This window comes from Phocoena phocoena, chromosome 1 (genome assembly GCF_963924675.1).
Source record: "Phocoena phocoena chromosome 1, mPhoPho1.1, whole genome shotgun sequence".
Classification (NCBI taxonomy): Eukaryota; Metazoa; Chordata; class Mammalia; order Artiodactyla; family Phocoenidae; genus Phocoena; species Phocoena phocoena.
Genome location: NC_089219.1, coordinates 147167242 through 147188837, shown reverse-complemented (window position 1 = coordinate 147188837; position 21596 = coordinate 147167242). Strand labels below are relative to the sequence as shown.

Here is a 21596-nt window from a genome sequence, read left to right as displayed (position 1 = left end):
GAAATGTTATAGTTCTCTGATCCATGTCTTGACTGTGAGGTGGGGAGTCCCACGTACCCTCAGACCTGATGAAGTAGCTCAGAATTGCTAAGGAACAGCACATCAACAAGTCTGAAGAAATAACTTAGCCCGAGACGAACACATGAATTCTGCAGAGATGAAGAATCATCGGGCCACCCGCATTCAGTGGGATCAGCTGGGGGAAATAGTCCCTGAAGTGAATGCCGAACCCATTTTGAAAGATCCGATGGTGGAAAGGACAGATAGAGGTCTTACATGATTGGGGGGTGGGCTGGTATGATTGTAGGGCCCACGCTTGTGCAAGAATGAAGTTCATTAATTGGAGTGGAGAATCTGTTTTGGAGACTCGTAAGATGGAGTTGATGGCATAGGAGGGAGCCAGCGGGAGAATGATTTTTAAAAAGCCAGGCTGATGGGTTTTAGTTTAGGATGTAATGTGATGGGTATGCTCTGTAAGCAGGACCCCTGAGGCTAGGGACTGCCATTCTAAGACTGGATGCTTCCCGAGGACAAAGAATTTGCCTCTTCTTTGCCTCAGCAGTTCATTTTTGTTTTTGCCCGAGTGACCAACCTACTGGGCTTTATCACTTGAGATACTGTGTCACCATAGGAATGTAGAGTATACACCTGTCAAGGCTGTGGGCCTGCCTCTGTGGGGACCTGTCCAGCACGGCTGTCTCAAAATTATCACACCACCAACCCAGATGGAGAATGAAACGCTTCAGCATTCAGTCAGGCATTTCTTTAGCGCGCTTGTCTGCAGAGTGCGTTCTTCTAGAGACCCCCCACCCACCCAAGGCATTGGACCAGCACAGTCATTTTTGAGTTGTACATGTTCGTTTTACAGTGAACATTTTCCTAACAGCTGTGATAAATGAGTGAGAAGATGAGGACGAGCAGGAGTGGCACTGAATAGGATGTGGGTGAGAGGCAGAGCTGAAAAGGGAGCACAAAGGAGACACAGTACAGCCGCTGATAAGAGGAGGCATAGGCTCCAGACGGTGGTAATTTGGACCCTGGGTTTGGGATCTGCTGATGGAGCAAAGGCTGAGAAGTGTGTTAGGAGAAGGGGACAATGGGGTCTCTCCCCTCAACCCTTTCCTTCTGACTCTGAGACACGGAATCACACACACCTCCATCCTACAAACATGCGGGTTTGCCTGCACAACAGCCGGCTTTTTGTACCCTCCCCCTCTTGGTCAGGCCTAGGGCAGCTTATAGATGCTTTCAGCATCCTCTCAGGAGGAAGGTGGGAAGACAGGCAGGCAGCCAGGAAGTCTTGGTGGTTATTTAACTGAGGCTTTGAGGACCTTTTTATTCGCGATGAGACTCAAGTCCTTAGCACTAGAGAGTGCAAACTCCCGCTCACTCTCCTTTGCTCAGACCTCCAAAGAATCTGTTTTATATGGTGTTTGTGTATAACCCAAAATAGATGTGGGTCCGGGAACCCTGGGGATTGCTGAGGCCTCAGTGTGCTCTTAAGCAAAAGAGGGTTAGCAGCCCCATGGAGGGAAAAAGCACGCACCCCCCGGGCCTTCCCATCTCTCATTTGTGACTAGAAGCTCATTTTTGAAGAAGGACATCTTAAAGACTTGTTTGTTTTTTCAGTCTGTAAGCACGAAGGTTGTAATACTGCAAAGACGTAGGCATCACCAAGACTCTAACCTCTGGAACATTAGTAGGCTGCTTTAAACGAGTTGAATGACTAAACCAGTATAAGCACTTTCGGGTCCTGCCCGCCCAGCAGTCCCCCATTATAAGGAAAGGACTTGGTGAGGTGACTTGTACTCTGTAGATAAGAGGGGACCTGAGCGGAAGGGCTACGGCGATTTGAAGGTGAGATGTTGGTATCAGACCAAGCTGTGGTAGAGGCTGCTTTGCCCTGATCCGCCCACGTGGCCCCTACAGGATCTTCTGTAGCCTGTATCAGGTATCTGGGTTAAACATAATCGACAAGTCCATGTGAGTGTTGAACCCATCACTTTGAAGGGGGGCAGAATGTGCCAACCCCCAAAGATGCCACTTTGGCATGTGGATTATTTTGAGCTGCAGGCAGTCAAGATCCAGCAGACTCAGGAAAAACTTTTCCCTCTAACTTAACTATCTCAAAGAATTTAGACAGGGGGCCTGTACCAGAAAAAGAGGTATTACCAGAGATAACGTATTTATCTGAAAGACCTATCTGCAGGGCAGGGCAAACTTCTAATGGCCAAACATCTGCTCTTCTAATGGCCAAACATCTGAATTCTCTTCCTACACTTTGAAGCCCCAGATCCCTTTCCCATTCCGTAGCTCAGGACAGCATATGAGCCTCAACTGCCTCACTTGCCCTGGAGTCTCACTGTCTTTGTGAACTCCCCTGCATATGTAATTAAATGTGTCTTTCTCCTATTAACCTGCCTATGTCTCTTATGTTGTTAGCCCAGCCAAAGAACCTAGAAGAGCAGGAGAAAAAAATTTTCCTCCGCTCTAGCTTTGACCCCTTAGCACTAAGCGACCTGGTGCCAATGGTGGCATATTTAAGGCTAATGGTTTTAAGTGAAGAACATCCCTGAGCAAGCAGGCCGGAGGTCTTGGTGCCTTGAAATGCTTGTGAAAAATATAGGGATGCTATTCATTATGATAACGGCACCTTGTTTTTTCCTGAGTGCAGGCATGTTGCCGCTGGCCCATTGTTATTAAGTATGCATCCTTCTGTTTACATGGAGTGTTCAAATCTCCAAACTCCTTAAACATGTATTGTATCATCTGATCTTTACAACAACTCACACCAAAGAAGATTTTAACATTCCCGGTATGTGCTCAGTGTACAGACTTAAGCTGAGCAGCCTTGATTGTCAAGGTCAAGGTTACAGAGATTGGTGAGTGGCAGAGCAGGACCAAGGCCACATCTCCAGCGTCCGGGTGCTGCCCTCCTTCTTGTCCCATGCCTTGCTGCTGTTGCTGCTTGGGCGTGTTCTAGTGGTAAGGGCAGCTGGGCTGAGCCATTCATGCTCTTTTAGCCTCTTCCGCAGGAAGGAAGATAGAGCTTTTGGGGAGCTAGAGTTTGGGTTTTGGTTTATGAGGGTAGAGTTGAATCTTTCTCTAGGATGGAAGTTATAGGCTTAGGTTCATCCGCACGGTACTTCAGCCCACTGAGCTACTGGCTTCGTGGAATGAAAAGATTAATTTTTAAAAAAAATTTTGGCATCTAATTACATGAACCTAGAAGTTTAAATGTAGACTAAATATAGCCAGGTTTTAATCTCTCTTTTATAAATTCCACAGTATTTTGTTGCCAAATAGGACATAACATTTTTAATAGGCAATTTTTCAGAGTTGCATACAAAACCTTTAGCCAGCATCCTTCAGTAAAGTCTTAGCCCAGCTCAGACATGCCCTCTGCTTTGAAAGTGGACCTCTCTTAGCCTCCAGAGATAAGGTCTACAGATGCCCATTAACCAGCTGCTGGTTTTTACTTATTAAAATCCCATTATGATCTGTACTGGGCAGAAAGATATTAAAAGTAAATTATACTTTCTGCGTGCATCTTCCTTTGAAAACTTTTAATAAGTAAATATATAGTTTAGTTCCTTTGTGAGAACTAAACACCAGACCTTTGTCCACTACCTGGAGGATGGGGATTTGACTGGTGGGTCATCACTGGGCTGTGAGAAAGAGAACTCAGACGTGGGCCAAGGCCAAAGCCAGAGCCAGGGTCGGGTTGCGGGAGCCACTGCCCGTGAGAGCTGGGTTTAGGAGAGCACGGCCACCTCTGCAGAGAACTCTAAGCAGGAACTCATCTCAGAGCCCAGGTGAAGCCAAGGTGGGGTCACCTTACCACCAATGAGACACAGCCAGAAGTCTTCCCTTCCCAGCCACTAAAGACTCTAGTGTTTAAAAGGCTAGTACTTGTCATTTTTGAAATCTCTCAAGGTTGGGATATGTCTGGAGCTTTGGGGCTGCATGATTTTTACTTTAATAGGGGAAGTAGGGTTACAAAGTGTGGGGAGACTTCAGAGCCATCAGGTCTCTATATTCTTTGGGAATGGGTGTCTTCCGAAGTCTCCCCAATAATGAGAGCAGGTCCGTGTAATCCTTCCTTGTTTCCTAATCTTTCATAATGGGTCTGTGACAGTGTGAAAGTTTATCACAAATGTAAAAGCTATTGGAGATTATGAAAATTAAATGAAAATTATATTATTGTTAGGTATTTAAATACTGTTGACTAGTAACTATATAATAACGCATGCATGCATACACACACACACACATATGTAGAATTGCCTAAAAGAATTTTACAGTTTAGCTGAAATGACCATCATAATAGAAAAGACATCTTTTGATGAATAACAGTTCAATTCACTGGTACAAACAGTAGGTTCTCTGGGTTAAGTAGAGAGTGGGAATATTTAAAAGAGACTCCCTGGAGGAGTTGGGAAACCAGAGAGGATGGAGGATATGAAAATGGTATGACCAAAAGCACAGAAGTGTGAAAGCCCCATTTGTTCAGGATTTCAGGATTTTTCGAGAGAACTAGTGGGAAATAGGGGAGAAAGATAAGGCAGAGCTGGAGTAGGATGTCAGCCACTGCCTGCCCCAGCTCAGCCAAGTAATAGGTAATTAAAGATGGGAAGTCAGCAACTTCAACTCAATCCATGGGACAGTAAAAACCAAGTCTTTCAGTATCTTAGGTGCCTCATCCTCTTACCTCGCTAGGGTCTGGGGTTCGTGGCAAAGGGTTTGAAACTAACATGGCAAGCCAGGAAGCTATTGAGTAGGTCCTGGAAAAAAAGAGAGAATTGTGATGTTAAGAGTAATGTCTTTTAAAAAATTTTTAAAATTTGTTTTACATCTTTATTAGAGTATCGTTGCTTTACAACGCTGTGTTAGTTTCTGCTGTGTAACAAAGTGAATCAGCTATATGTATACATATATCCCCATATCTCCTCCCTCTTGTGTCTTCCTCCCACCCTCCCTATCCCACCCCTCCAGGGGGTCACATAGCACCCAGCTGATCTCCCTGTGCTATTTATCTGCTTCCCACTAGCTATCTATTTTACATTTGGCAGTGTGTATATATCAATGCTACTCTTTCACTTTGTCCCAGCTTACCCTTCCCCCTCCCCGTGTCCTCAAGTCCATTCTCCATCTCTGCATCTTTATTCCTGTCCTGCCCCTAGGTTCATCAGAACCATTTTTTTTTTTAGATTCCATATATATATGTGTTAGCATATGGTATTTGTTTTTCTCTTTCTGACTTACTTCACTCTGTATGACAGTGTCTAGGTCCATCCACCTCACTACAAATAACTGAATTTTGTTTCTTTTTATGACTGAGACTTACATTATATTTTATTATATTTTTATATATAACATAGTATACTTATATATTATATAGTATATATTATATACTGTATTGTATTATATTTATATTCCATTGTATATATGTGCCACATCTTCTTTATCCATTCATCTGTCAGTGGACATTTAGGTTGCTTCCATGACCTGGCTATTGTAAATAGCGCTGCAGTGAACATTGTGGTACATGTCCCTCTTTGAATTATGGCTTTCTCTGGGTATATGCCCAGTAGTGGGATTGCTGGGTCGTGTGGTAGTTCTAGTTTTAGTTTTTTAAGGAACCTCCGTACTGTTCTCCATAGTGGCTGTATTAATTTACATTCCCACCAACAGTGCAAGAGGGTTCCCTTTTCTCCACACCCTCTCCAGCATTTATTGTTACCACGTGGATTCTCACCACCCCTGTCCCAACTGTCAAACATTCTTGAGTTGCTTTTCAGAGTGGGTATGAGGGAAATAGATACTTTCTTCTCCCTTCACGTATGCCTACTACTCAGCAACAAGCCCCAACCGTCAACCTCTTATACTTAACTTCTAACATAGACATCTGCAGGATGCCTGCCTGGACAAGACAGTAGGTGGGACAGAAGGAATTTATTTAGTCTGTTTAAAAATGGAACTTGTAACTCTGGCTTTCTGGCACAGAGCTCCTTGGCCTAAACTCCTTTGTAAATAATGAGCATCTTTCTTCAGTTAATAAAATACTGGTTGGATGTTTCTGTGGAGACCGCTTTGAAGATTTGGTTGAATCAGAGGAACATCTCACCAAGAGATGCTCCCATTACAGTAAATGGCTTCATAAAACACAGGCCTAGGGGTTCTGAAAGTAGAACATTCTAGGTTCGGGTTCCACCTCTCCCATGTAAAATAGGGCTGGTCCTTGCAAAGTTGTGTAAGTGATTAGAAACAGTTTATATAAAGTACCTCGTACATGGATATTCAGTAGAGGGTAGACGTTATAAATAACATCTACATTTTAAATAGGTTCCTCCTCCTGAGTTGGGGGTTTGCTATGTTGCATTAATTCTGTTAGATGGTTTTAAATTAATAAGGTGGCACAGATGGATGGTAACTACCTCAGGCAGCATTCTCTGCAAGCAGTGACCCCGCGAAGCCATCCTGGCAGGGGCAGGCCTAGTGCACACTCAAGCTCACACAGTCACTGACAGGAAGAAAAATCTTTTTATTTTTGCTTCGCTGAGAAGGTGGTACTGAATGCTTTCTTCCACTGGGAAATCAATTTCAGTGTGCAGTGGATCTAAGCAAGTGAGGTCGTACTACTGCTCTTCTAAAAGAGACACGTACTTCTGTTTTTATTAATCATGGAACTGACACAAGCCTGGTAGAATTTGTAAAAAGGAAACATGCGCGCTCTCCTTGCTGTATCTACTGCCTTCTAGAAATTAAGAGAGAAGAAGGGATTTTTGTCTTCCAGTCTAGAAACCATACCCTCCTCTGGTTTAAACCAAGCAAGCAACCTCATGTCCTTGGAGACCGGCCATATATGAGTTTCTGGAGTAAAAGGAATTTTCAGAGATTTTTGTCGGCTGTCACTTTTGAAGGCAAAGTAACAAAGCCATGATGCCAAGAGATGCCTGAAATAGCTGTGCATGTAATTACGGGGCTAGATGCTTCCTTGTCACAAGCTTGAAAACATGTTCTTTTTGGAGTTGAATCTAATATTAAGGACCATTGATGTGGACGATGTGAGGTTTTTATTCTATACTGGGGTTTTCTGATATATGTAATGCAGCTCACTTTAACGTAGTGAGATACAACAAAAATCTCAACATAAAACACACCAGTGTTGGATGAGAAGAGTGTTAGGATCAGAAGTAACTTGTTGTATAAAATGATTATCTGCAAAGTTTCTGTAAACAGCAGTTATTTCTTATCCTTTTGAACTTGGTTTGACCACCCCATTTTTTTTTTTTAACATGCAACCTTCTTACACACAGAACTGATTGTATGAAGTGGAGTATAGCCCCATGGAGCTCCATGATGGGTCAGTCGTTACCTTCACGCAGGTAGGAGGCTGCAGAGGTCTGTGGTCCGTTTTTTGCCTCTGCTGAGCATTCTACACCAATAACCAAGAAGCCTGTAGGGGGCAGCAGAATGCCAAATAAAACACCTGTTCCTGGGGCTGTCAGGCTTTTCTGGCTCATTGCCCGCCCCTTCTTGGTCCGTGATGCAGCAGCCACCCTTCTCCCCTTTGCCTGGCAAAATTCATCCTCTAGGCCTTGCCAGGGTGGGGACCTTTACCATTAAGCCTCCCATAACCCACTCGCCTCCACTGACCCTGTTCTCCTCCACACTCTTAAGCCCTCCTGGTATACTTTCTACCGTATCATATAGCAAACAAGTACCATATCAGCTTAATGATGGGCCTTGTTTGCTATTGGTTCACAACCAGCTATACCTGTCCTTTGGGCAGGAACAACGTCTTATGTCTCTGCGTTGCTCATAATGCCAGGCCTGCCCTGGAGACCTAAATAAATGCTTGACAGCAGATGGAGGATTCCTTAATCGGTAGTGAGTGCTTGATGCGTATTTGCTGACTTGATTGTCAAGATGGTCTTGTCTGTGCACAAGAGAAAGTATTTTCTTTGCTTCGCTTGTTTCTGAAATACCTACACTCTCACATGCTTTCCGGTTTGTTTCAGATTGGGATGTAAGATAGGAGGGCTTTCAAAATAAACCCAGAGGTGTCACGGAAAACATTAACTCTGGTGCCATAGTCGCAGATTTGCATCTAGGCTCTTCCCCTTCTCAGCCCGTTTTTCTCACCCAGATAGTGGGGCTAGCTAAGCTGATCACATAAGCTACCGTCTAACCTGGAGCACCTTGGAAGGTGAGGGAGGACATTTAAAAATACTTATAGTCACATAGTCTTTAGAAGTATTTATTGACTGGGGAATGGTTTTTATTTTGTTTTTTTTGGCTTGCCTATAAAACTGTTCTATTCGAAAATGATTTTAAAGATAACATTTCTGACAAAATATTAAAATAATATATAAACAAGACAACTTGTCCATGGGTTGGCATGCTAGAACAGCAAATGGTGTTTCAAAGAATCAAGCTGAGTGATCCATGGAAAGTGTCTAGTGCCGTGCCTGGGACACACTGTGTATTCAGGGAATGATGATTTCCTTCTCCTTCGTGGAAGAAGGTTGGACAAAGAAGCACTGACCAGCAGTAAACAAAGGCCTATGGGCTTTTAAAAAAAGGCTGCTGTAAGGAGGGCGTGTTCCTAGTTATCCAGATCCTGACAACCCAAGATGTGAGTTTTGCCCAACTCTAGCAGGAACATACTGGTTGAAGAACACGGCTCTGTGGGTATGTAGTCAGACAGCTGTCTCAACAGTAGAGAACATACCCGAGGGATGGCTGTAGCTTTCGGGTGATAAGTCGGCTGCCCTGTGAGCACAGCGCGAATTCGTACTGCTTCCGGGCAGCTTCCCAGGAAAGCGCGAGGGTCTGGCCTTGGCCCCCCTCTTCTGCAGGAGCTGTCCTGCCATTTATGGGCCTGAATTCAGCAACTGTGCTTAAATACTGGGTTTACCAGAAACTTAATGGTTTTGAGCTGTAAAATACATAGCTGCCTTGAAGTCTGGTGTCCTCATGTAACCAGAAACTTAACTGCCATTCTGTGAGTGAGCTTCTACGGTGGGGTGCATCCCTTTTAGAAACTCTAAATTCAGTACTCCTCACCCTGCCTCCTGTAAGTGCTATTTTGCTCGAGTAGTGAGAGCTCTTTAGCCTGTGTGTTCATTTAAGCTAAAGGCCCTCAGAGCTGAGGTTCATGTATTGCCACCTCCGTGTGTGATGGAGAATTCAGGGAGTGCTCTGTGGCTTCCTGGAAGTCAGGAAGGGTCTGCACACAGTGAACGGCAATGTGTGATGGGAGAATCAAGCCTGGGAGAAAGCAGTATTGCCGGGACAGCCCTCCACATGGTTCCTAAAAGCCTCTTCTGTCTCTAGGTATGTGTACATTCCAGCGGGCGGGTCCCAGCACGGCCTGCTAGGGACACTGTTTTCCACTGCAATGACGTTTGCGTTTGTGAGCTTCTGGCATGGTGGGAATGACTACCTCTGGTGCTGGGCAACACTCAACTGGCTGGGAGTCACCGTGGAGAATGGAGTCCAGAGGCTTGTGCAGGCGCCGCGTGTCCAGGACAGCTTGGTGAGCTGGGTCCTTGCTTGTGCAGTAGGGGACAGCCACGCTCGGTGGACTGGGTTTGGGAGGGAAGGCGGTCATCACGTTTACCCCATTGTGGGTCATTCCTGCTAGATTGGTTCAAAACTCGTGTGCCCAGAGGTAGGACAGCTGAAAAAGAGGCTTCTGTAGCTATTTTTTAAAAATAAATGTTTTAACTATAAAAGTAATACATATTTATTATATGAGAATTAGAAAATTCAGACAAGTATAAGGAAAGAAAAAGGTCTCCTCAAGAGAAACCACTGTTAATCCCATTCTTCTAAATTTTTTCTCTCTCTACACACACACACACACACACACACACACACACACACACACACACCCCATTTAAAACATGCTGTTATACTAGAGATACAGTTGTATCAGGACGCCTTTCTTTGTCATCAAATGCATTTCTAACAACACTTTTTTTTTTTTTTCCTTTTTCGGGGTACGTGGGCCTCTCACTGTTGTGGCCTCTCCCATTGCGGAGCACAGGCTCCAGACGCGCAGGCTCAGCGGCCATGGCTCACGGGCCCAGCCGCTCTGCGGCATGTGGGATCTTCCCGGACCGGGGCATGAACCCGTGTCCCCTGCATCGGCAGGTGGACTCTCAACCTCTACGCCACCAGGGAAGCCCTCTAACAACCCTTTTTAATGGCTTCATAGAATTCCGTTACGTGGATGTGTCATAACTTATTTAATTAGTCTCCTATTATTAACATGTTCTTCCAGTTTTTCTGCAGTTACCAGTTGCATTGAGATGACTATCATAACCAGGGTGCATTCTTCAGTGTAACATTGCTAAGTTAAAGGTTTTCTCACTTTTAAGTTTTGCCATACATACTTGCTTACCTGTTTCTTAACTGCCCTGTAGACAAAGGTTGCCAATTTACATTCCTACCCAACAGTGCCTGAGAATGCCCTTGCCAATACTGAGTAGTACTGGTATTTTTAATCGTTGCTGTTTTGATAAGTTCTAGTAGCATAAAAATCAGGTAAGGATTTAAGACACATTCGCACTCTATAGGCAAATGATTTGGAAAATTAAGCATTTTTCTTTACACACATATTTTAAGTGATTTTAAACTATGAGCAAGTGTTTTATCATGTAAGTGTGGCATAGTATGTATTAGAATCTTATAGGAAATCATCAATTCTGAATATGCAGCAGTATTCCGATAACCCTGAAAAAAAGTATCTAAAAAGAAATATGCTAGCATCAGTGTTCATGGCCGGCAGTAAAACACAAGAGATTTACTGGGAAATGATTAACGTGGGTAAATTCCCCCCGTATTTGCAACTAAAGCAAATGTATTTCAGAAAGTCAACATCACCAAAATATAATACATCCGAGTGTTTTTCTGTAAAGATAGCCATAGTACAAGTGGACAGTTGTTTCAATAAAAAGTGATACAAAGCACATAACAAAAATAACACTCCTGAAGGAAGTTAAATATGTTTATGTATGTTTACAGGTAAGTATTTTATTCAGTACTGGTACCCAGCAATCAGCAGGAAAGAAATGTCAGTGAATTCCAGTAGAAAGTGGAATTTCAATGAAAGTCATGGCTTTGTAACACAAAGAAAAACCATAAAGGGTGGTATTGTAAAGGTTACAAACGTCACCGCCAGTCATCAGGCATGAGAGCCAGAAAATTCTTTTCAGCCCCGGCTGAAGCCCTATGACACATTTCCATGTTCCCTCATGAAGGGTCTGACATTAACCTTGAACTTAATCTTATGCAGAGCTCCGTAGACTTTGAGACATGGCTTACATTACTAAGAAATCTAAAGAATCTAAAATATTAAAGGAGTAACCCACGCTGTGGCAATGTAGTGTCTGGCTTGTTAATTTTGGTTAAAAATGAAGGAAGACAGTGAAAAGACATGCTCACAGGATGAAGCACTTGAATGTCTGCTCTGCCCCATCACAGCTCATTCCAGGACCTTCACGTGTTCACCTCATTTGAGCTTCCATCCACAATTTAAGCTCCCAGGTGTATAGTAATTTCTGAACATGCGTTTCTTTGGTGATATATACGTCTTGTATATTGCAAATGTGGTGTTTAGTTTACATATTTATTGAGCAAGAACACATTTTGTAAAACCTATTTTTATCACCTGTCTTGCATCCTGACAGCCTGGTGGTTGGCTATGGCTGTTTAGACTAGGAGCTCCTTGAGCACAAGGTCAGGACCCCGTTATCACTTATATCCCCAGTGGTTAGCTGCGTGTCTGAGTTAGCCTCAGTAAGTCAGTACACAATTAATGCTTCCAAATTGGGTTCTTTAGTTCTTCTTCCACTTGTTCACTTAAGGACTTTTTCTCCATTACTCTGCTTCTTATACAGCTCAGCACAGATTCTGTTTTCTTTCAGAAAAACATGGCTAGCATTCCAGATGTACACAGCCTTTTGAATAAATTGTTTCCCCACTTGGGTTACATCCTTCCCTCTCTTTCATGAATCCATTTCCCATTCATTTTTAAAATTGAGGTACAATATTATTGTACAATATTATATGTTACAGGTATACAACATAGTGATTCACAGTTTTAAAGGTTATACTCCATTTATAGTTATTGTAAAATATTGGCTATAAATTTACCATTCTTTTGTCAAAATCCAAATAAGCACTTAATGCCTCCTTGGTACTTAATTTCATCTGATTTTAGTCTCCCCAGTTGATCTGATGGTATTTTTAAAATATGGGCTCTCTCCCCATGCCTCTTATACACTCTCCCCATGCCTTTCATCCTTCATCTGTTTTGTTTTGTTGTTTCTTTTTTATGATGGATTGAAAGATATCTGAACAACAAGGATTATCATTACTTCTTTTCCCATATCTTCTTCATCTTCAACCTCAAAGCTTTGTCTGGGACACAAATTACAGTAGGATTCTATTTCTTGGTGACAGTTGAACGCTCACTGAAAGACCAGTCAGAGCTGAGTGTTGTAAATAGGAAGCCCTCTGACGTTCTAACCAGGGCTTTCCCATCGAACTTTATGCAGTAATGGAAATGTCCATTGTGTTGTCCAATACAAGTAGTCATGAGCCACCCTGAGTACTTGAAATGCGCCTAGCATCACTGAGAAACTAGTTTTTTAATTTATTTAACTTTAATTAATTTGAATCTAAGTAGCCCCCTTGTGGCTAGTGGCTTCCATTTTGAATAATACAGTTCTGGAACATACCCCTTTTCTAGAAAAAAAAAAAAAAGTAAAAGAATATAGTGTTTGACTCTGCTATAATATAGAATGATTTTTATTACTGATGTGGTGCCTTGTATATCCAGCTGGCTACTGAACCTCTCCCCTTGAATATCTCACAGGTATCTCAGACTTAACATGCTTAATACGGACCTCGTGGACCCCCGTCCCCCAATAATTCCAATTAACTCCTTTGCCTCTAGCATTCTCTCTTTCTACAAAAGCCACCGTCATCTTTCTAGTCACTCAAGGCCAAAACCATCAACTATCCTTTGTACCTCCCTCTCTCCCAGTTCTACCTGTATGTACTGTACGTTCTACCTCCTAGGTAGATCTTAATTTTTAAAAATTGTTTCCATTTCCACTGAATCATCCTAACCCCACTGTTATCATTTCTTGCCCAGTCTACCAAGTAGCTTTGAACTGCTCTCCCTCTTCCACTTTTGCCTTCTTCAGTTCATTATTCTCATAGTAGTAAATGATGCTTCTCAATAAAAACCTAACGAACCATGCTGTTGTCCGTAAAATCCTTAGTGGCATACCGTTTTCTCTGGGCTCAGTCCACAATATTTAAGATGACCTATAAGGCCTTGGCTGATCTCGATCTTGCTACCTCTCTCCATCCTCTCTGCCTCTCTCCCCTCGCACTCTGTCCTTCCTTCTGTTCGTTTACATACCTGGGCCCTCCAGCCCCAGCTCCCCCGCACAGGCTCTTCCATCTCTACAGTGCTCTTGCTCCTTTCCCTCCTATTTCATCCTTCAGATTTCACCTTCAATGACAGCTTGATTGGGTACCCTTTACTGACCCTCCTAAGTCAATCAGGTCCCAATTAGTAACTCATTTGGGGGCACCTTGTACGTGGTCTCTTCTGTTGTACCTATCACAGTTACAATGAAATATTTTTATACAATAATTTATTTAATCCTTATCTCCCTCACCAGACTGTAAGCCTCATGAAATCAGAGATCTGTATCCTTGACACATATGATGCCTGGCGCAGAGGAAGCATGCAGTACATACTTGCTGAATGAATGAGTGAATGTATTTTCTGACTTTACTGAGGGGCATATAGAGGTAATAAGCTTACACAGCAGCATGAAGAATATAGATTGAATACTGGAAGAACTCACTAAGGCTGAGGCTTATTGAACATTATATAGGGAGATTGTTTTGTAGCAGGGTAGACACTAATTGGTCTAGTGACGGCAAAACGCTAATTGGTCTAGTGATGCACAAAATATATATAGAAGAAAGAAAAGGGTAGGGAGGAGTCAGCCTTCCTGGTACCCTGCTGCTTTATGAGAGGGGGGAATATTGGCTGTGACTCACTGAGGCCCAGAGCTGTGGGAAGCTGACAAAAGGCATTTTCACAAGGCACCAAGCAGGGTGGATGAAGAGGAGTTACTGCTAAAGCAGCATGCTTCTTCTCTGTACAAGTACTCTCCCGGGGAGCTAGAATTTGTGTTCGGCACAGAAATCTTTTAATAAGTGGAAACATTTTCAAGCATCAGTAGAGAGACACTACTTCTTGCCAATTCTCGATTTGATCGCTCCTTTTTTTTTTTTTAAACATCTTTATTGGAGTATAATTGCTTTACAATGGTGTGTTAGTTCCTGCTTTATAACAAAGTGAATCAGTTATACGTATACATATGTTCCCATATCTCTTCCCTCTTGCGTCTCCCTCCCTCCCACCCTCTCTATCACACCCCTCTAGGTGGTCACAAAGCACCGAGCTGATCTCCCTGGGCTATCTGGCTGCTTACGTTTGGTAGTGTATATTATGTCCCTGCCACTCTCACTATGTCCCAGCTTACCCTTCCCCCTCCCTGTATTCTCAAGTCCATTCTCTAGTAGGTCTGCGTCTTTATTCCCGTCTTGCCCCTAGGTTCTTCATGACCTTTTTTTTTTTTTTTTAGATTCCATATATATGTGTTAGTATACGGTATTTGTTTTTCTCTTTCTGACTTACTTCACTCTGTATGGCGGACTCTAGGTCCATCCACCTCACTACATATGACTCAATTTCATTTCTTTTTATGGCTGAGTAATATTCCACTGTATATATGTGCCACATCTTCTTTATCCATTCATCTGTTGATGGACACTTAGGTTGCTTCCATGTCCTGGCTGTTGTAAACAGAGCTGCAATGAACATTGTGGTACACGACTCTTTTTGAATTATGGTTTTCTCAGGGTATATGCCCAGTAGTGGGATTGCAAGGTCGTACGGTAGTTCTATTTGTAGTTTTTTAAGGAACCTCCATACTGTTCTCCATAGTGGCTGTATCAATTTACATTCCCAGCAACAGTGCAAGAGGGTTCCCTTATCTCCACAACCTCTCCAGCATTTACTGTTTCTAGATTTTTTGATGATGGCCATTCTGACCGGTGTGAGATGATATCTCATTGTAGTTTTGATTTGCATTTCTCTAATGATTAATGATGTTGAGTATTCGTTCATCTGTTTGTTGGCAATCTGTACATCTTCTTTGGAGAAATGTCTGTTTAGCTCTTCTGCCCATTTTGGGATTGGGTTGTTTGTTTTTGGATATTGAGCTGCATGAGCTGCTTATAAATTTTGGAGATTAATCCTTTGTCAGTTGCTTCATTTGCAAATATTTTCTCCCAATCTGAGGGTTGTCTTTTCTTCTTGTTCATGGTTTCCTTTGCTGTGCAAAAGCTTTGAAGTTTCATTAGGTCCCATTTGTTTATTTTTGTTTTTATTTCCATTTCTCTAGGAGGTGGGTCAAAAAGGATCTTGCTGTGATTTATATCATAGAGTGTTCTGTCTATATTTTCCTCTAAGAGTTTTATAGTGACTGGCCTTACATTTAGGTCTTTAATCCATTTTGAGTTTATTTTTGTGTATGGTGTTAGGGAGTGTTCTAATTTCATTCTTTTACATGTAGCTGTCCAGTTTTCCCAGCACCACTTATTGAAGAGGCTGTCTTTTCTCCACTGTATATTCTTGCCTCCTTTATCAAAGATAAGGTGACCAGGGCTTCCCTGGTGGCACAGTGGTTGAGAGTCCGCCTGCCGATGCAGGGGACATGGGTTCATTCCCCGGTCCGGTAAGATCCCACATGCCGCGGAGCGTCTGGGCTGCTGAGCCTGCGCATGTGGAGCCTGTGCTCCGCAACAGGAGAGGCCACAACAGTGAGAGTCCCGCGTACCGCCAAAAAAAAAAAAAAAAGATATGGTGACCATATGTCCATGGGTTTATCTCTGGGCTTTCTATCCTGTTCCATTGATCTGTATTTCTGTTTTTGTGCCAGTACCATACTGTCTTGATTACTGTAGCTTAGTAGTATAGTCTGAAGTCAGGGAGCCTGATTCCTCCAGCTCTGTTTTTCTTTCTCAAGATTGCTTTGGCTCTTCAGTGTCTTCTGTGTTTCCATACAAATTGTGAAATTTTTTGTTCTACTTCTGTGAAAAATGCCAGTGGTAGTTTGATAGGGATTGCATTGAATCTGTAGATTGCTTTGGGTAGTAGAGTCATTTTCACAATGCTGATTTTTCCAATCCAAGAACATGGTATATCTCTCCATCTATTTGTATCATCTTTAATTTCTTTCATCAGTGTCTTATAATTTTCTGCATACAGGTCTTTTGTCTCCTTAGGTAGATTTATTCCTAGATATTTTATTCTTTTTGTTGCAATGGTAAATGGGAGTGTTTTCTTAATTTCACTTTCAGATTTTTCATCATTAGTGTATAGGAATGCACGAGATTTCTGTGCATTAATTTTGTATCCTGCTACTTGACGAAATTCATTGATTAGCTCTAGTAGTTTTCTGGTAGCATCTTTAGGATTCTCTGTGTATAGTATCATGTCATCTGTAAGCAGGGACAGCTTTACTTCTTTTCTGATTTGGATTCCTTTTGTTTATTTATTTTTCTTCTCTGATTGCTGTGGCTAAAATTTCCAAAACTACGTTGAATAATAGTGGTGAGAGTGGGCAACCTTGTCTTCTTCCTGATCTTAGTGGAAATGCTTTCAGTTTTTCACCATTGAGGATGATGTTGGCTGTGGGTTTGTCATATATGGCCTTTATTTTGTTGAGGAAAGTTCCCTCTATGCCTACTTTCTGCAGGGTTTTTATCATAAATGGGTGTTGAATTTTGTCAAAAGCTTTCTCTGCATCTATTGAGATGCTGATATGGTTTTTCTCCTTCAATTTTTTAATATGGTGTATCACGTTGATTGATTTGCATATATTGAAGAATCCTTGCATTCCTGGGATAAACCCCACTTGATCATGGTGTATGATCCTTTTAACGTGCTGTTGGATTCTGTTTGCTAGTATTTTGTTGAGGATTTTTGCATCTATATTCATCAGTGATATTGGCCTGTAGTTTTCTTTCTTTGTGACATCTTTGTCTGGTTTTGGTATCAGGGTGAGACCCTCGTAGAATGAGTTTGGGAGTGTTCCTCCCTCTGCTATAGTTTGGAAGAGTTTGAGAAGGATAGGTGTTAGCTCTTCTCTAAATGTTTGATAGAACTCGCCTGTGAAGCCATCTGGTCCTGGGCTTGTGTTTGTTGGAAGATTTTTAATCACAGTTTCCATTTCATTACTTGTGATTGGTCTGTTCATATTTTCTATTTCTTCCTGGTTCATTCTTGGAAGGTTGTGCATTTCTAAGAATTTGTCCATTTCTTCCAGGTTGTCCATTTTATTGGCATAGAGTTGCTTGTAGTAATCTCTCATGATCTTGTGTATTTCTGCAGTGTCAGTTGTTACTTCTCCTTTTTTATTTCTAATTCTATTGATTTAAGTCTTCTCCCTTTTTTTCTTTTTGTGTCTGGCTAATGGTTTATCAATTTTGTTTATCTTCTCAAAGAACCAGCTTTTAGTTTTACTGATCTTTGCTGTCGTTTCCTTCATTTCTTTTCCATTTATTTCTGATCTGATCTTTATGATTTCTTTCCTTCTGTTAACTTTGGGGGTTTTTGTTCTTTCTCTAATTGCTTTAGGTGTAAGGTTAGGTTGTTTATTTGAGATGTTTCCTGTTTCTTAAGGTAGGCTTGTATTGCTATAAACTTCCCTCTTAGAACTGATTTTGCTGCATCCCATAGGCTTTGGGTCATCATGTTTTCATTGTCATTTGTTTCTAGGTATTTTTTGATTTCCTCTTTGATTTCTTCATTGATCTCTTGGTTATTAAGTAGTGTGTTGTTTAGCCTCCATATGTTTGTATTTTTTACAGATTTTTTCCTGTTATTGATATCTAGTCTCATAGCATTGTAGTTGGACAAGGTACTTGATATGATTTCAATTTTATTAAATTTACCAAGGCTTGATTTGTGACCCAAGATATCATCTGTCCTGGAGAATATTCCATGAGCACTTGAGAAGAATGTGTATTCTGTTGTTTTTGGATGGAATGTCCTATATATATCAATTAAGTCCATCTTGTTTAATGTATCATTTAAAGCTTTTGATCTCTCCTTTGAAGTAAGACACCTTCAGGGTGCTTGTTAGTTATTCCTACACAAAGGAGAATCTATATCTCAAGCTGCTCACCCACCCTACCCCTGATTTCCATTTCATTGAGTAATTTAAATACATCCTCTTCCCCCAGCCCTTGTCCCTTCTTCTTTGCCCCAAGAGTGTCCTGCTGAGCTGATTTATGTCCTATCTGAAGCAGTAAACTTTCTATGTATAGACTTAATTGAGAAAACATGCCTCCAGTGAAAATCATGGATGGTCAGTTTAATAGTTCTTGGAGGGACCTGATGCTCTGCTGCGTCAGAAAGAACCCATAGCTCTGTGGTGATGTCCATTCAGTTTATCAGTTATATTGATCAGTTTGATTTTGAAGGGGAGTTTGAGAGGTCAGTCAACTTGAAAGGATAATTGATTGTAAAACTATTGGCATGATCCACCCAATGGTTTCCTAGTTCTGTGGAACCCTAACTCACCAGTTGGCAAGATGTACATGGCAGTTGGCCTGATCAGAAAACCTTTTCACTGGAGGTCAGTGATCATAGCCCAGCTAACTCACTGAAGGAATACAAAGCAAACTGGTCTGAGAAGAGTTATTCTGTTGGACAATGGCTCATGATCTTCTATTCCTCCACCACTTGCATTCATTTCGACAAACAGAGATCAAGTGCTTCCTGTCAATGACCCTTTTCTTCAGACCAGAACCCTTCTTAGACTGAGCCCATTTAGGCAGAGTCAACCTGGTCCTTTGTTTCTGAGTTTGCTCATCTAGGAAAAAAAAATTTCAGTGCCCTATGTGGGAGACACATTGCAGTTAGGGAACTCTGAGTGAAAGACTTGATCCCTCCCTCCTCATTCCTTTTTTTGCATATTCTTTTGGTGCTTCAGTGAATACAGTGTACAAGTCTATCAGTGTATAATGGTACAGTCTATTATTAGTTGATTTTCTCCATGAATAAGGTATCTCACCTGGCCTCCTATCAGGATGATCATCTTTGCAGTGGCTCCTTTGGAGTAGAGAGGCAATAAAACCACGGAATGAGCGCTTTTCTCCATGAGGAGCTAAGTGATTTATATTTAAAAAATGGACTTGTCTTCATAAATATCATAAAATACTAATTGGCCTATTCTTCCCAGGCATTGCTCGGAATAAAGGTCTGGGCTGGAGACAGATGTTTGGGAGCATGTAGATGATATTTTGGAGCTGTGGAATTGTCTGAGACTTTTTAAAGAGAGGGAGTACAGAAAGAGAGGAAAAGGAGACTGCCCAGGAATGAACTGAGGACACCAACATTTAGAAGTTAGATAGAGAAGGAGGAGCCAAGAGGTGGGAGGGAAATCTAGAGGATAATTTCACAGAGACCAAGAAAAAGAAGGTACTTCATGGAGGGAGTGGTCAATGGTGTTGATGCTACGGGGGAGTCAAGTAAGGTGAGGTTATGGCTCCATGTCAGAGAGCTAACAGTGGAAGAAAAGAGTGGTGAGTCATCATCCCCATCCTGAGTTTATGATTTGGTTGGAGAGGCAAGATGTGTGCACACCAGTTGAGGACCAGTATAAGGCATTATGTGCAGAGAGACCCGATTGAGTCATAGAGGCAGCTGATGTTCTTATGGGGTGGTGGTCAGAGTGAGCTAAGCTTTTAGGAATGGTTTATTTAAAGATCTGGGGCTTGAGTAGGATTCTGAGGAATTAAGATCTTAGATTTGGATAGGTAAGTAGAGAGAAGACAGGCTCAAGGCCAGGGGAATAGCACACACAGCCTGAAGTCAGGCGTGGGCGTGCCATGCTCAGGTGAGGAGGCTGCTTTGACAGTCAAGGGGCTGTCACTGGGGAGAATGGAGGAAAAGAGGTTAGAGAGGCCAAATAGTCCCCCCATAAAGAGATTTGAATGCCAGACTTAGAAATATAGAAATGCAACACTTAACCAAACAGGAGGGCATCAAATTAACATATTAATCCCACACGTTAAATTAGCCTTTGTAGTGGCTTGCTAGCCCTCACCTGGGCCCCTGGGTCTCAAAAAAGCAATGCCCGTTGTTATGAACAATGTGTTCCTTGGTGGATGACGACCTCTTGGCGCCCCCCGCATTGTCTCCCACTCCAAAGGATCATTAACAATGCAGGAAACATGGTGCAATCCACTGGTTATACATTTTCTTCTCTGTGGGAATCTGAACCCGTGCCTTAAACCCTCTTTGTCTGAGTGGTAGAATGCTGCAAATAATTCCACCTTTTAGTTCAAATATGTTTAGAAAGGCAAGAGCATTTTCAAAGGTTCTTTTTTAACTTTCCATTACTGAGTCTGCTATCTGACAGAGAGAAGGCTTGAAATGGAGGCAATTTTCAGATATTCAGCCCCCCTGGTCTGGTCAGCTCTGGGGCTTCTGCTGCCTTTCCCGTCCCTCTCAGTTTAGGCTTAAGCAAGGCAGGGGCAGCTCTCTCATCATTGCTGCTTCCAGGGCACTCTTGTCCATTGTCCCCTCCAAGTGCGCAGCACAAACCCTCACCCTGGGGAACTGTAGCCTCGGGAAAGAATACTGAGCCAAAGTTGAGATTCCACGGCTTGAACGTAAATGGTTGAAACGGGCTTTTCTAGGTGGCTTGTGGTGTGAGATTCTTTATGTGAGAGACCCTGATTTCTGCTTTGGCAGCACAGTCTAGTGCCTAGCAGTTTTCTATAGATGAACTTAGGACGAAGCACAATCTTATTAGGTACATGCTGAAGCTGTGGATGTGTGTTTCCTAATCTGGGTCTCTTTTTCCTCCCAGAAAATCCAAATTACCCACTGGAGGTAGCAGACCTTGAGTTTCCAGTGTTCCTATTATCAATGGAAGGGTAAAATAGTCCCTTCATTCCAAAATAATATGCACATACTTAGTGCAATATAGTTTACAGTATGTATTTATTTACAGTGTATATTTATGTATTATGTATGATGTGTATTGTATATATATGCTGTGACTGTGTGTAGCATATATATAGTGCATTTATATATGTGTATATGTATATATATCTATTCATTTTATTTGGAATGATATTTTATTTTTTAACATAGCAGGTTCTTTTTAGTTATCCATTTTATACATATAAGTGTACATATGTCAATCCCAATCTCCCAATTCATCACACCACCACCCTGCCCCACCACGTTGCTCTCTTGGTGTCCATACGTTTATTCTCTACATCTGTGTCTTTTTTTCTGTCCTACAAACCAGTTCGTCTGTACCATTTTTCTAGGTTCCACATGTATCCATTAATATACAATATTTGTTTTTCTCTTTCTGACTTACTTCACTCTGTATGACAATCTCTAGATCCATCCACATCTCTACAAATGACCCAATTTCTCTCCTTTTTATGGCTGAGTAATA

The 21596-nt window shown here is 42.0% G+C and overlaps 1 protein-coding gene across 3 annotated transcripts in view; it reads left to right on the top strand.

Annotated features, from left to right (window-relative positions):
- HHAT (hedgehog acyltransferase) overlaps positions 1 to 21596 on the top strand; it is a 338123-nt gene that overhangs the window by 245829 nt on the left and 70698 nt on the right. For all 3 annotated transcript variants that reach the window (XM_065881461.1, XM_065881452.1, XM_065881444.1), the window contains one exon: positions 9343 to 9544. In XM_065881461.1, coding sequence (XP_065737533.1) covers positions 9343 to 9544 — 202 coding nt within the window. The remainder of the gene's footprint in view (positions 1 to 9342; positions 9545 to 21596) is intronic.